The sequence below is a fragment of the Alexandromys fortis genome, unplaced genomic scaffold, assembly GCF_014885135.2.
Source record: "Alexandromys fortis isolate MF-2015 unplaced genomic scaffold, M_Fortis_MF-2015_v1.1 scaffold_106, whole genome shotgun sequence".
Lineage (NCBI taxonomy): Eukaryota > Metazoa > Chordata > Mammalia > Rodentia > Cricetidae > Alexandromys > Alexandromys fortis.
The window spans coordinates 3,644,446-3,659,879 of NW_026067980.1; the positions used below are offsets into that span (position 1 = coordinate 3,644,446).

At 41.2% G+C, this 15,434-nt stretch overlaps 1 protein-coding gene across 2 annotated transcripts in view; it reads left to right on the plus strand.

Moving 5' to 3' along the window:
• Positions 1-15,434, plus strand: part of Cacna2d3 (calcium voltage-gated channel auxiliary subunit alpha2delta 3) — a 798,817-nt gene that overhangs the window by 374,640 nt on the left and 408,743 nt on the right. For both annotated transcript variants that reach the window (XM_050158222.1, XM_050158221.1), the window contains exon 9: positions 4,517-4,591. In XM_050158222.1, the coding sequence (XP_050014179.1) occupies positions 4,517-4,591 (75 nt within the window). The remainder of the gene's footprint in view (positions 1-4,516; positions 4,592-15,434) is intronic.

Sequence of the window (15,434 nt, forward strand, 5' to 3'; positions counted from 1 at the left end):
CTCTCTCTCTCTCTATCTCTCTCTCTCTCTTTCTCTCTCTCTCTCACACACACACACACACACACACACACTTCAGAAGAAAATTGATTGTGTCTGGAACTGATTGGGATGAAGGAGGACATGGAAAAAACTGGGTAAAGAATTGGACTGCATTGAGAGAGTCAGGCCATATCATAAAAGTCCAGTCAGCTGTGTACATGAGTCTCAGTTTCCAGGGCGATATGGGGTGACTGCTTGGAAGTCTCTCCCCTCTTACTGGGTCTTCTCTCACCACAGTGTCTAAGCAACTGGTAGTCTGTTCCATCAAATCTGAAAGATGTATTATTCTCTTTCATCAAGTTGGGTTTCTGATATGAAGCCCAGGTACGTTAGCGTCATTTAGAACCTTATCATCATCAGGTACCTGAGCATCATCTAGAGCCTCATCATCATCAGGTACCTTAGCATCATCTAGAACCTTATCATCATCAGGTACCTGAGCATCATCTAGAATCTCATCATCATCAGGTACCTGAGCATCATCTAGAATCTCATCATCATCAGGTACCTGAGCATCATCTAGAATCTCATCATCATCAGGTACCTGAGCATCATCTAGAACCTTATAATCATCAGGTTCCTGAGCATCATGTAGAACCCAAAGACAAGCTGGGCACTGTCTACATGTTGCATTCCCATACCTCCCTCCTTCTTCTCTTCCTCACTGAGTATGCATATTTGGTGGCCTGCCTCTTCTTCCTTCATGCCTAGACCTTGAGCATGCTCATTCGTCATCACAGTGCGTCTCTGGCAGGGACAGTGACTCCAGATTTCTCCAAACCCTGTGGCTCATGGAGCTGCAAAGCCTTGGCCAAGTGACCCAGCTTGTATGTTGCAAAATCAGGGACTATTTATGTGAACCCCAAAAGGAAGATGACCACATCTTCAATATAAACTTATGTGACCATATAGTGCTATTGATTCAAAAAGCAGAAATCCAGGGAATACTGGAGTTGGGAAAACAGCTCAGTCAGTAGAGTGCTTGTTGTTCAAGTATAAAGTTCTGATTTTAGGTCTCCAAGATGTTAAACCTAGGCACATAGATTCCAAGTGTCTGTAATGTTGGTGCTACTAGAGGGAGGGAGAGAGACAGGCAGATCCCTTGAGTTCATTGGCCAGCCAGTCTAGCCAATCAATGATCTCCAAGTTCAGTAAGAGACTCTGTCTCAATAAATAAGGTGAATAGTGATAGAGAAAGATACCTAATTTTGACTTCTGGCCTCAACATGCATGCACACACATGTGCCCACATACACACATGTACACCTCCATAAGAACAAATCCTTGTACATTCCTTACACGTACACACATACAGAATAAAAACAGCAAAGACATCCAGGGAGCATCTGTAAACATGCACCAGCTGAAAGGTGTCCAAATGGGGAGCCACTGGAGCTTAAGAAGTGCATCCATGTGCAGGGCACCCTTTGTAGTCGGTCCCTTGGGAGTTTGAGGAGCTTGTGTGGCCAGTGGGCTTTCTTGATTCCGCTGTTAGACTTGTAAGATGTCTCTCTACACATGGCCACCTCCGCTCCCCACAGTGATACAGACCAGATTGCTGGGTCAGCTCAATCCTGATATTGTCAGGGGAAATTAAGAAACTGCAAGCTTGGATGCTGCCACTAACAAGCTGGCTGGAGTTCAGCAGAGCGGATTCCTCTACTCTGGGTGTGCAGGGAGAGTGAGCCTGGTTCTCATTACTGCGCATGTACCTCCATGATGAGGATAAAGTTTCCTGTCTTCTTTGCTTTCAAGCCCCTCCTGAGCCCCTCCCCCAGCCTGTGCTAGGTGCTGTTTTAGCAAAGAGCATTCACCGAGATATGTCACCTCCCTACATGTCCACAGGTCTACTTTAGTGGTTACCATACACTGGGTGGGTATGAGGATGAGGGGTCAGAGAGGCTTAGCCCCGTGGTGTACATAGCAGCACAGGACTTGGTGCCAGCTGTCCTAGTGGTGATAATTTTGGACTCTACAACTTTGAGAGTGTGTGTTAGGAAGAGTGTTGGTGAAACTTTTTAAAATTACCTGGAAAATCCAGGCATAAGAGCAAGAACAAGTGTGGGGAGATGTCTCAATGGGTAACATGCTTGTCCTGCAGGCCCCAGGACCTGAGTACAGATTCCCTGAATCCATGTAAATCCAGCCATGGCAGCACACATCTGTTTTGCCAGTACTCCCATGGAAAGATGGATGGTACCAGAGAATCTCCACAAATTCCTAAGCCAGCTAACATGGCGTGTGCATCTAGTAGAGCATCTAGTAGAGCATCATCTAGTAGAGCATCGCTGACTACCTGTGGTTAGCTAAGACCACTTACATGGCAAGGATATTGTGGCGCAAGGGAGGTAAGGGAGAAGGGAATGGCTCCCTCTCCAGCAGCCACTTTCCTCCAAAGTGCAGAAGAATTGTGGAGACGCCCTTATGTTGACCTGTGTAGATCCTTCCTGAATCCAGAGGTGACTTCCCATCTGGGAATGAAATGTCACACCCTGTTCCTCAGCAATTAACTTCAGCATAGCAAACATCTATTTTTTTAAAAAAATTTTCTATTTAACATAACAAAACTATGCACAATCTACATACAGCTCTAAGAATCATTTCAAAATGAAAACATTTGGTCAGTATAGCTGACCATTTCCAGAAATAGAACATTACCACAAACCCCCAGAAATCTAGTAGAACCAGTCTCTCTCACTACCCTCATTAACAAAAACATCCACTATCCCAAGAAGAGCTGTCTGGCAAAGAAAAATAGGTCCTCAGTTATATCCCCACACTTGGTGGTAGGGAGTGAAGATAAGGCAGACCCACATCTTCTCAGTACTTCAGAGGACAAATGAAAATTTCCAGATGCATTTGCAAGACCAGAAGCAAAGGCCTAAGGGGGCAAAGGTGAGCCTGGTGGGAAGTGAAGGGGCCTTGGGGTGCAGAGGATGTTGAAATTCTCAAACAAAGTGGCTGTGAGGTCAGACGTCTGGACGTGAGCCTGGACACTGCTCGCTACTTAGTCACTGAGGTCACTGATGTCTTTGGCAGCTTGGTTTCCCCAGGCTCCCTGTCTAGGAGGATGAGCACGGAAGTCCTTGAGGCTGAGTCAAACTACAAATGAAGCTTACCCTGGATTTGAACGAAGGGAGGGCTCTCGAACAGTTAACTGCCTGGTGCAGCCCCACCCTGCCCCACCCCTTAGGCAGCTTCTCTGTGTGCTGCACTGCTACATCCTCTGTTCTAGCAGCTGCAGGTACAGTCCTGCAAGGATCCAGAGGGAGTGTCCCATGCTAGCCGGTTTTTCACTCTCATTTGCTTGGTCTTCCCATGGTGCTCGCTGATCACAGTCTTAAAAGTCACATCCTCAGCCAGATTTTCTTCTAGAGCGCCTGTGAGAGATGCTTCTAGTCTCTTCTTCCCTCGGCAGCTCTGGTTTTATTTGGCTGTTAAATTGGAAATGCCATAGGGCTTTTACTGATGAAATGGATTGGGGCACATACTGTGGGTTTGGTTCAGGGCAACAATATGTGTGCCGCACAGTTGGTCTTGGTCAATCACAATATCAGGTGATCGGGGGCACAGCTAAGGATGGGGTTTCCTAGTGAGCTGGGGGCTCCTGCTGAAGGAAACTAGACATTATATAGAGTCTACAGGAAAGAGCGTTGACTGAGTTCTTCTCCTGCACCTGAGGCTCCTTCCCAGTGGGTATGGGACTGAACCAACCCAGAGGATGAGCCTGGGTCAGCCAGGGAAAGCAGCAGCCAGGCAGAGGAGCTCTTGGTATGGTTGTCAGTGACGGAGGTCAAAAGAAAGGAAGAGGCCTGAGAGGGATGAGCAGAGAAGAATGGCTGACAGAGAATGCCTTGGCTGTGGGCTGATGAAGACACTTGAGTGGTCAGCCAATCCAAATGTCCAGAACCCATCAAAGCCCTTGGAGGGTCATGTGCAGAGGACAAAAATTAAGGGTCACATTCTGGATTGCTGGTGACCTAAAGTGTTGGGGAAGACACGTATTGGAAAAAGTCATATAGATGGTATCACTATATAACAGGAATATCACCAACACCCCCCTACACACAGACACCCCTTTCCAGAATTACTGAGAATATCAAAACCACTCCTGTCCTCTGTTATGTCACCTCTGTGTGTGACCAACACAGGTATCTCTTAGTTCTGTGAGGCTGAGGCTGGAGCTGAACCTGTACCACGCGATCTATCTGCTCCATCATGCCTGTACAACTGCTGTCTGCCCAGTCACTGTTGAAGGATGAGCAGTTAACAGTAGGAGCCATGCTGGGCTCTAGCGTGGACTCTTTAGATTCCTCTCAAACAAGTTTGTCTTTAGCACTTGTTTGTCTGAGTGACGGGAGCCTGTGGCGATGCTGACGACTTCCTGTGTGACCATGTACCCTTTGACTGTTAACTAGGACCCTTTGGGCTCTTCATTCATTGTTTTTTTTTTCTTGGTTGTTTCTACCCTTTGCAGTATAATGAGGAGCTTCACTACGTGGAACCTTGTCTGAATGGAACCCTGGTGCAAGCGGACAGGACCAACAAGGAGGTAGGAGCTACCACTGGGCAGGAACAGCGGGATCTGGGCATACCCTGTCTCTGTTATTGGGATTATTCATAGTAGTTCTATCTAATTTATTATTAAAATCTCATTGGATATAATATGTATTCGCTGTGGCCATTGCAGTGTACTCCAGGTATTGGAATGTTTACTAAGAAGCACATATAAAGTCATGACAGTAAAATAATTAGACTTTAATCAGCTGCCTGCTACTCTTGAATCTATTAGATTGGCTTTGTTTTCCTCTCGCCAGAAGCACATCTTGTATGTGTTCAATGTCTCTGTGAGTACCACAGGGAGAATATGGTTTTTAATGAGATCTCAAGAAAAATTGAACCCACTTCTTATTTCTCTTTTCTTACTTGATATGATGTATCGACGCATCATTGCGGTATCCTTTGGGATAATGTGTAAGCTTCACAAGAGAGGGCTGATCTGTGGACTGCCATATCCTAAATGTTCCAAGAGGGGCTCATCCCATAAGTACTGTGGAATACAATGAGGATGTGTTGAAGGAAAAGCTTGGGAAACGTAATGGAGGCTTTATTCAATTTTGAGTTCTCTAAAATTTTCTATAGCAGATTTCTATGATGCTCTATCATTTCCTCTTGGGAAAAATAAAAAAAGTAGCAGCAACCAAACTTCCTAGAAACTCCAGTACTTTCTGGTGACAAGACCACCAAGAGCTTTGTCATAGCAAACCTGCCCTACTCCAGCCAAGATGAAAGTCATTCCTTCTCTTAAATTAAAAAAAAAAAGATTAACAGGATCTAGAGACACATAAAAAATACATAATGTCTAGAATACAAAACAAAACCCAATCAACAACAGACAAACACAAATCCAAGCAAATTCCCATGTCATCTCAAGAACCAAAAAGCCACAACATAGATGAGAGAAGATGATCAGCAGAAGCATGTGGTGGCACAATTCAAATGTTGGAATTGCAAAGATGCTTCTACTAACAATTGGGGATTCTCCTTGAAGAAGTTAGAATATCTACGCAAAGAATAAGAGCTGAGACACAGAACCCCCTGGATCTAGGGAGAGAAATGTGTAATCACAGGCCAAAGATGAGAAGATATCCTAGCCTAGCATTTGACTGGAAAAAAGCACTCGACAAAACCCAAGACTCATTAATTTTTTTTTTAAATAATGCCTTAGTAAAGTGAGATGAACTATAATTTTGTCATGTTTAAAAGGCTATTCATAAAAACCTCAGCTAACAATGATCTTCGTGAAAGTTTGACAGTTTGACTTTGTTTAAAGCTATATTTGATATGTAGAGTTGTTTTGTCTTCATGTATTTCTGCACACCACATGAGTATCTTGAGGCCCACAGAGGCCAGAAGAGGACATCAAATCCCCTGGAGAAAGAGTTATAAATGGTTTTTAAGTACCTTGTAGGTGCTGGGAACTGAATCCAGGTCTTCTAAAAAAGCAGCCAGTGCATACAATTTCCAGAACCGAAGATAAAGTTGAAAAGCCATTGTGTACTTTATAATTTCAGTACTGGAGTACCAGAAACAGGCAGAGCCCTGAGACTCATTGACCATACAACTTAACTTACTTAGTAAGTTTCAGACCAAGAAATCACTTAGTCTCCCCCACCACTCTCTCTCTCAAAAGAAAGAAAAAAGAAAGAGAGGGAGGGAGGGAGGGAGGGAGGGAGGGAAGGAGGGAGGGAGGAAGAAAAGAAGAAAAGAAGGAAGAAGGAGAGAAAGAAAAAAGTGAACAGTACTTGAGGAATTATGACTAAGGCATATTCCTTAATATAAATGGACTCAACTCACCTATAAAAAGACATAGGTACACTAAAACAGAATCCGTCCTTCTGGTGCATACAAGAAACACACCTCAACCTCAAAGACAGACATCGCCTCAGAGTAAAGGATGGAGAAAAATTTTTCCAATCCAATGATCCTAAGAAACAAACTGTTGTAGCTATCCTAATATCTAACAAAATAGACTTCAAAATAAAAATCAGTCAAAAAAGACAAAGAAGGACATTTTATATTTGTCACAGGAAAAATCTATCAAGAAGAAATCCCAATACTTGACATCTATGCCCCAAATACTAGGATACCCTCATATGTAAAGAAACACTACTAAAGTTTTAAATCACACATTAAACCCCACACACTAATAGTGGGAGACTTCAACACTCCACTCTCACCACTGGACAGGTCTGCCTGACAGAAACTTAACAGAGAAATAAGGGAACTAACAGTTGTTATGACTCAAATGGATTTAACAGACATCCATAGAATATTCCATCCAAACATAAAAGAATATACCTTCCTCTCAGAACTCATGAAACCATCTCAAAAATTGACCACATACTAGGTAATAAAACAAACCTCAACAGATACAAAAAATTGGAGTAACTCTGTTATTGAATCACCATGGCTTAAAATTAGAATTCAACAGCAACACTAATTTCAGAAAGCCCACAAACACATAGAAATTAAACAATGCTTACCTGAATTATCAACGAATCAAGGAAGAAATTAAGGACTTCATAATATTCAATGAAAATGACCACACAGCATGCACAATTTGTAGGACACAATGAAGGCAGAGTTAAGTGTGTTAAGTATTATTTTTGACCAACAAACCCCTCTGCCGATGCAATAATCCCAGTCAGACCAAAGGTTTAATAGATGCCAATACTCCTGGGTTGCTCCCTGGGAAAACACAGAGAGGAGGAAATGACCATGGAAAACTGGGAGACCACGTGTTCATTCTCGGGGGGGGGGGCAGTTTAAATAGCCCGTGGGAGTGATCTTTACCCTCCTTAAGGAGGGGTCATCATTTGGCGGCCTTTCTTGGAGGTGGGGTCTGGACTGAGGCAACTCTCAGGGAAAGGAGCTTATGCCAGGAACTGGGGTGAAACCCCCAGCCAAACATTCCAGGCTTTTTTTGTGTAAAGATGTTAGGGGCTGAAGTGACACTTTTAACTAAACCTTTTTTAAACTCCTTGTATATATGTATGCCGGGGGCTGGCGTGAAGTCCCCAACCAAACAAAGAAGAAAGTTCATAGCACTAAATGCCTACATAAAGAAGCTAGAAAAATTTCACACTAGTGAGTTAACACAACACCTGAAAACTCTAGAACAAAAAGAAGCAAACTCACAGAGAAGGACTACACCACAGGGAATAACCAAATTGAAAACTGAAATCAACAAAATAGAAACAAAGAAAACAATACAAAGAATCAATGAGATAAAGAGTTGGTTCTTCAAGAAAATCAACAAAATAGACAAGCCTTTATCCAAACTAACCAAAAGGCAGAGAGAGAACATCCAAATTAACAGAATCAGAAATGAAAAGGGGGACATAACAACAGACACGGAGGAAATCCAGAGAATCATCAGGTCATACTTTGAAAACCTGTACTCCACAAAATTGGAAAACTTAAAGAAAATGGACAACTTCCTGGATAAATATTATTTACCAAAATTAAATTAAGATCAGATAAGCAAATTAAATAGACATATAACTGCCAAAGAAATAGAAACAGTAATCAAAAGTCTCCCAGCCAAAAATATTCTGGGACCAGATGGTTTCAGCACAGAATTCTACAAGATTCTCAAAGAACTGATACAGATACTCCTCAAATTGTTCCACACAATAGAAACAGAGGGAACATTGCCAAACTCTTTTTATGAGGCTACAATTACTCCGATACCCAAACCACACAAAGATTTTACTAAGAAAGAGAACTAAAGACCAATGCCTCTCATGAACATTGATACAAAAATGCTCAATAAAATACTGGCAAACCCAATCCAAGAACATGTCAGAAAAATTATCTACCATTACCAAGTATGCTTCATCCCAGAGATGCAAGGATAGTTCAACATATGAAAATCTGACAACGTAATCCACTAAGTAAACAAATTGAATAAAAAAACCATATAATAATCTCATTAGATGTCAAAAACCTTCGACAAAATAAAACATTCCTTTGTGATAAAGATCATGGAGAGAGCATGGATTCAAGGAACATACCTAAACATAATAAAGGCAATATATAGCAAGCCAACAGCCACCATCAAACTAAATGGAGAGAAACTCAAAGCAATCCCACTGAAATTAGAAACAAGAGAAGACAGTTCACTCTCTCCATATCTATACATAGTACTTGGGGTTCTAGCTAGAGCAATAAGACAGCAAAAGAAGATCAAGGGGTACAAATTGGAAAAGAAGTCAAATTCTCACTATTTGATAGTTTACATAAGTGACTGCAAAATTTCTACCAAGGAACTTCTACAACTCATAAACACCCTCAGTAATGTAGCAAGATACAAGATTAACTCAAAAGAATCAGTAGCTCTCCTTTATACACATGAGAAAGAAATTGGAGAAACATCACCCTTTACAATAGCCACAAATAACAAAGTATCTTAGAGTAACTCCAACCAAACAAGTGGAAGACCTGTATGATAAGAACTTTAAAACTTTGAAGAAAGAAATTGAAGAAGACAGTAGAAAATGGAAAGATCTCCCATGCTCTTGGGTAGGTAGAATTAACATATTAAAATGCAATCTTGACAAAAAGCAGTCTACAGACTTAATGCAATACCCAGCAAAATTCTTAACAGACCTCCAAAGAACAATACTCAACTTCATATAGAAAACAAAACAAAACAAAACAAAACAAAATAGGATAGGCAAAACAATCCTACAATAAAGGAACATCTGGAGGCATAACAATCCCTGACTTCAAACTTTACTACTGAGCTGTGGTACTGAAAACAGCCTGGTATTGGCATAAAAACAGACAGCAGGACCAATGGAACTGAATCGATGACCCAGCTACCAATCCACACACCTATGAAGATCTGATTTTTGATAATGAGCAAAAAATATAAAATAGAAAAAGAACGCAGATTTAACAAATGGTGCTGGCATAAATGGATATCAACATGTAGAAGAATGATAATAGACCCATATCTTTAACCATGCACAAAACTCAAGTCCAAATAGATCAAAGACCTCAACATAAAGCCAGCCACACTAAACCTTATAGAAGAGAGTGGGAAGTACACTTGAAAGCATTGGCACAGGAGACCACTTCCTAAATATAACCCCAGCAGCACAGACATTGAGAGAAACAATTAATAAATGGGACCACCTGAAACTGAGACGCTTCTATAAAGCAAAGGACACGGTCAGCAAGGCAAAACTACAGCTACAGAATGGGACAAGATCTTCACTAACCCCACATCAGGCAGGGGGCTAATCACCATAATATACAAAGAACTGAAGGAATTGGTCATCAAAAGAACAAATAATTCAATAAAAAATGGGATATAGACCTAAACAGAGAACTCTCAACAGATGATTCACAAATGGTTGGAAGACACTTAGGGAAATTCTCAACATCTTTAGTCATTAGAAAAATGTGAATCAAAACAACTCTGAGATTCCATCTTACAGCTGTGAGAATGGCCAAGATCAAAAATACTGAAGACAGATTATTCTGGAGAGGTTGTGGGGTAAATGGAACACTCCTGCATTGCTGGGAGAGTGCAAACTGGTACAGCTGCTTTGGAAATCAGTATGGTCATTTCTCAGAAAATTAGGAAACACCCTCCCTGATGATCCAGTAATATCACTTTTGGGTATATACCCAAAGGATGCTCAATCACCAGAAAAACATGTGCTCAGCTGTGTTCACAGCAGCATTGTTTGTCATAGCCAGAACCTTGAAACAGCCTAAATGCCCCTCAACTGAAGAATGGATAAAGAAGATGTGGTACATTTACACAATGGAGTACTACACAGCAGAAAAAATAATGACATCTTGAAATTTTCCAGCCCATGGATGAATCTAGAAAACATAATATTGAGTGAGATAATCCAGACCCAGAAAGACAGATAGCATATATACTCACTCATAAGTGGCTTTTAGACATAAAGCAAAGAAAACCAGCCTACAATTCACAATCCCAGAGAACCTAGACAACAATGAGGACTCTAAGAGAGACATACATGGTTCTAATCTACATGGGTAGTAGAAAAAGGCAAGATCTCCTGAGTAAATTGGGAGCATGGGGATCATGGGACAGGGTAAAAGGGGAGGGGGAGGAAGGGAGGGAAGTGGAGAAAATATACAGCTTAATAGAAATAATAAAAAAATTTAAAATATAAAATAAAAGAAATCCAGGGACCAGAACAGAGAAGACACACATACTTTACTCTCACACAAAGGTGCCCAGTTTGGCTGTGAAGAAGGTACAAAGCAGTGCAGGGGAGGGAGGGTAGCCCCGAAAACTAGTCACAGCGGGGCTATCCAACATCCATAAGCAAGGCAAATGAGAGATTAACCCTGACCGAAGGTTTACAGTTCATGAAAAAATATAATTCAGGTGGCTCAAGGAGTCAGCTGCAAACTGACTTCAACTATGGCAGTCTTAGAGGAGCAAAGTGAAAAATTCAGGATCTTGGGCTAGGAAAGAGTTTGGGGGCTTGATGTGACAGAAGTTCTTCAGTTATGTTAGAAAAGAACTGCTGTGGTTTACTGCATAATGGCTAAAAGCTTCCTTGTAGTTCGAGAACAGTCTCAGAAGAGCAAGTCTATTGGTATCTTGAGATACTCCAGACAGAGGTGAGCTCTGCCAGTCAATGGGAACAGGTTTTTGTTTTTGCCATCAGTTCAATGCTGCTTATGGACCTGCCATGCTCATTTGTCTCTTTGCAACCCAGATCATTCATGAAAAGCAAGTGTTCCTTTACATATACTCACTTAACATTAGGTTAACAGTAGGGATCTAGGGATGGAATACTATACCCTCACTCTCAGACCCGATGACCGGAGTCAGATTCTCTTCCTGGCTGTGTCCTGGTGCGGCGCTCCTTACGTGTGGTTTGGATAGGCCAGGGACCCCATCGTGAGGGATGGAAACAGAGTGGCCAGACAGCAGACAATCCAGCTGTGGTCGAGAGATGGGCAGATTTTCCCATTTCCATAGGGAAAACACTATGCCCCAAGTTTAGGACTAAGGGGTATATGGTTCCTAGAAGTGGGAATGTGCCACCAAATGCATGAGGCTTGTTAAAGAATTCTGTCTAGGTTTTTTTGTTGGTTGTTTGTTCTTGTTATTTCAATAGAAGATCTGAAAAACTTCGACAATAAAAGCTTGGGATTCTTTATGGTCTTACCCTGTTTATTGCCATATATTATACAAAACGGTGAAAATATAGAACATTGAAATATAATCAAGGTGAGCACAATATGACGGGGTGAAACTGGCTGGTTTCAGATCGGCATTTCTCTATCGTTATTTTTGCTCCAATGCTTTGATGGTAGCTTTGATCTTTTCCACATTCTTCTCATAACGGGAATGGAGTATTGTGACCTGCCGTGTCCCTGTGTAAAACTGGCAATGTGAGCGTCAGGGGCAGTTAGTTGATGTGGATCAGCATGGTCTGATGCCTTTGGGAACGCTTGCTCTAGGGACGGAGTGACATCCGAGACTCTACTCCCCCACTGAAGGTTCAGCGATCCAGTGGGCATGAAGAGCTTCCTGGAGGTCACATTTGGGATTCTGATGCCCTGTATTCTCAATCCAGGGGCCTGGAAAGCAGAACACGATCATTGAAATCCAAACAGCATTTGATAAAATTACTTTTAAAAAATGAGAAGAAGAATGTGGTGATCTTAGTGTGTCTTAAAACAAGCAAGATGAGAACGGAAATGTTGGTTGGCTTTGATCAAAACTGGCTTCCCGTGATTTTTGCATAAAATAAATAGATGACAGCTCGACGTCCCTGGGCAGGGGTCTGGAGGTTCTCTTAAGTGGTCGGGTTTGTCTTCTGAAGGTGTGGTTTTCTGTCTGGAGAACATTTGGCTTTGCTGTTTTATATTCTAAATAACTGACTGGTGTTTCCTTTAAGCAAAAAGAAACCATGACAAATTGGGTGAGTCTGGCGTTCAAATATAGAATTCAAACAAGGAAATTCACATTGTAATCTGCTTCAGACCTTCTGAACCATTCATCAGACCTTGAAATGAACCTCCCGTGGTCTCTGCGGGGAGCAGAGGAAGGACAGGAGGGAGGACGGAGGGTGATATGGTTTTTCTCTGGTTTTATAATGAAGATGTTCTGAAATCCACAAAATTTCATGGTTCTGTTTAAGATTCATTTGTGAATTGGCTGTTGCCGAATCAGCTGATCTTAGAGGCCCATGTGACTCCTATCTTCTTTGGCAGCTTGTCTATTTCCCCTGACATCAGGAGACACCAGAGCTCCTTGAACTAATAAAAGGACCCAACAGAGTTCCACTGGGCTTTTTCTTCCAGTCCAAGCTTGGTTGAAGGGGACAGCCAGCATGGTAAAATCCCCAGCCTCTCGTGGCCTTAAGAATAAGCAGTATGCAGTCTATCAGTGTTGTGAGGGTGAGGGGCTAATGCATAAGTAGCTTTTCTGCATATACATAATAATTATATATATTTACATATAATATAAATATAATATTCTGCACAAATACAAAAGGAAGCAAAGTTTCTTGAGGGAACAAATGATAATTCACTTTTATTAAATTAAAAACTAGTAAAAAGAATAGGAATTACATTACTTTTAAACATTATGAGTACGTAGAGATAACTAATAGAAAAAAATTAGGAACAATTTTATATAATTGTCTAGAAATTCTACATCTGATCACTTAGTATTCAATGTATATAATTTAATAAAAATAGCTACAGACAGGAATGAAGTACACATACATACAATACACATACACACCGAGAGAGGGGTCGGGGGAGGGAGACCAAAAGAGAGAATAACGGTGTATAGCTAACAGCTAACTACTATTGTGACATGGGGTTCCTGTTTTGCTTGCTTTAAACTACAGGGAGGGAGGGACAGAAGGAAGAGAGGGAAGGAAGAGAAAGCTGGAGAGGCTTACCTGATATATTTCTGCGTTATTAGAGCAACTTTCCACTGAGGACAGAATGATTTTGCAATTGGAAGTAAAGTATTTTAAAAGTACTTTCACAGCACTGAAAGTCATAAAAGATTTAAAATACCCTGTTTTGGGAATGGCAAATATTAGCATTAGCCCATTCACTGCCTTGCAGTTCAAAGGGCAATTCCTAATTTCTAGATGGACTTTTTCTAATGGGGCAGGTTTTGTTTGCCAAGGTCAATTGTGTAGCCACATAGTGTTAAATCCACATTATCCTGTTACCTTAAATTACTTAAGAACAGAGGGACAAATGATTCACAGTCCATAACTCCTAGTTCCAACAAGACCCCCTTTCAGAGACGCTACAGAAGCTGCAGTCTGGGGGGCTGTTTCTGTGAGTGATTATCCTGGAAGGTCTTCAGATATTACCTTTTAATTTTAATATATAATTATCTGTTTCTATGCATTTGATCAATTCACTCATTTAGAATTACTTGATTGCTTTCGGGAAACAACCTACGTTAGGCTGTGTGTGTCAGCTTATAGTATATGACAGTTTCTGTCATTGTGTCATTTCTACTTCAGTGGACTAGAATGAATGCCAGAAAATTTGCCAAAGACTGCATGGTAAATATTTTGGTTGGGGGGGTGGCATAGAGACTCTGCTACAATGACTGGAATTTATGATCAGAGCACAACAATAGATGCAGATAGTATATAATGGTCCTGGCTGTCTTTCAATAAAACTTTATTTTCAAGGATGGTCCATAGACAAACATGGCCCATGGATGATAGTTTGCCCATCATTGGAGTGAATTGTAAATGAGACTAGAAAAAGATGGGTATTACTAAATGCAGATTTTGCATAACTCACAGTCAACCCTTTCTGCATGGAGCTCATGGTAGCCAGTAGCTTCTTTTGAATTCAGGCCCTAGCAATGAGGGATTAGGGAGGATATCCACCTTAGATTGACTTTCTACCTTAAATAAACACACCAGTTAATTGATTTCTTAATTTTGCCGTTCATATGTATTTAACTGGAAGGGAAAAAATGTAAGGGTATGCATTGTACATAGAAATAGGTATATGAAATACTAGTATTTGGAACAATATAGATACAGTGCCTTAGGGGTTAGAAGACATGTCTGATTCTCGTGATTGCTATCACTGTTATTCCCAACATATTTGGGCAACTCAACAGAGAGGTGATGGAAACATGAAGATGCTGGATGACGTGTGCAGCTACACACAGTGTAAATACAGAACCACACCAATCGCATCCATCATAAGAAGCCTGACATTATCTACCCATTGCCTTGCTGAGCAGGTACAGTTAACTTTCTTACACAATCCAATATTATTTCATTCTGCTAAAGCCTTGCCTTACAGAGAAGCAAAGCCCAGTTCTGAATTATGGGTAAACAACATGACATGTTTAGACATGGTTGATGAATGGTGTTAAGTAAGATATTCACATAACTCTATGAATTCCACCTTTGTAAACAGAGACTGCACATTGGTTTCACAGATGCCCAGACCCAAATAATCACACAGAAACTATATTAATTATAACATCGTTTGGCTAACAGCTTAGGCATATTCCTAACTAGTTCTTACATCTTAAATTAACCCATTTCTATTAAGCTGTGTATCACCACAAGGCTGTGACCTACTGGCAAGGTTCCAATGTCCTTCTCTTTCGGCTGCTACATGGCATCCCCTTGACTCTGCCTACCCTCTTTATATCTCTGTTCAGATTTCCCACCTGGCTTTGCTCTGCTAAGCCATTGGCCAAAACAGCTTTATTTATTAATTAATAAAGGCAACATATATACAGAAAAACATCCCACATTTCACCTTAGTAAGAAAGGGCACAACTGTGTCCAGCATGAGAAGGATGTGACATTTGC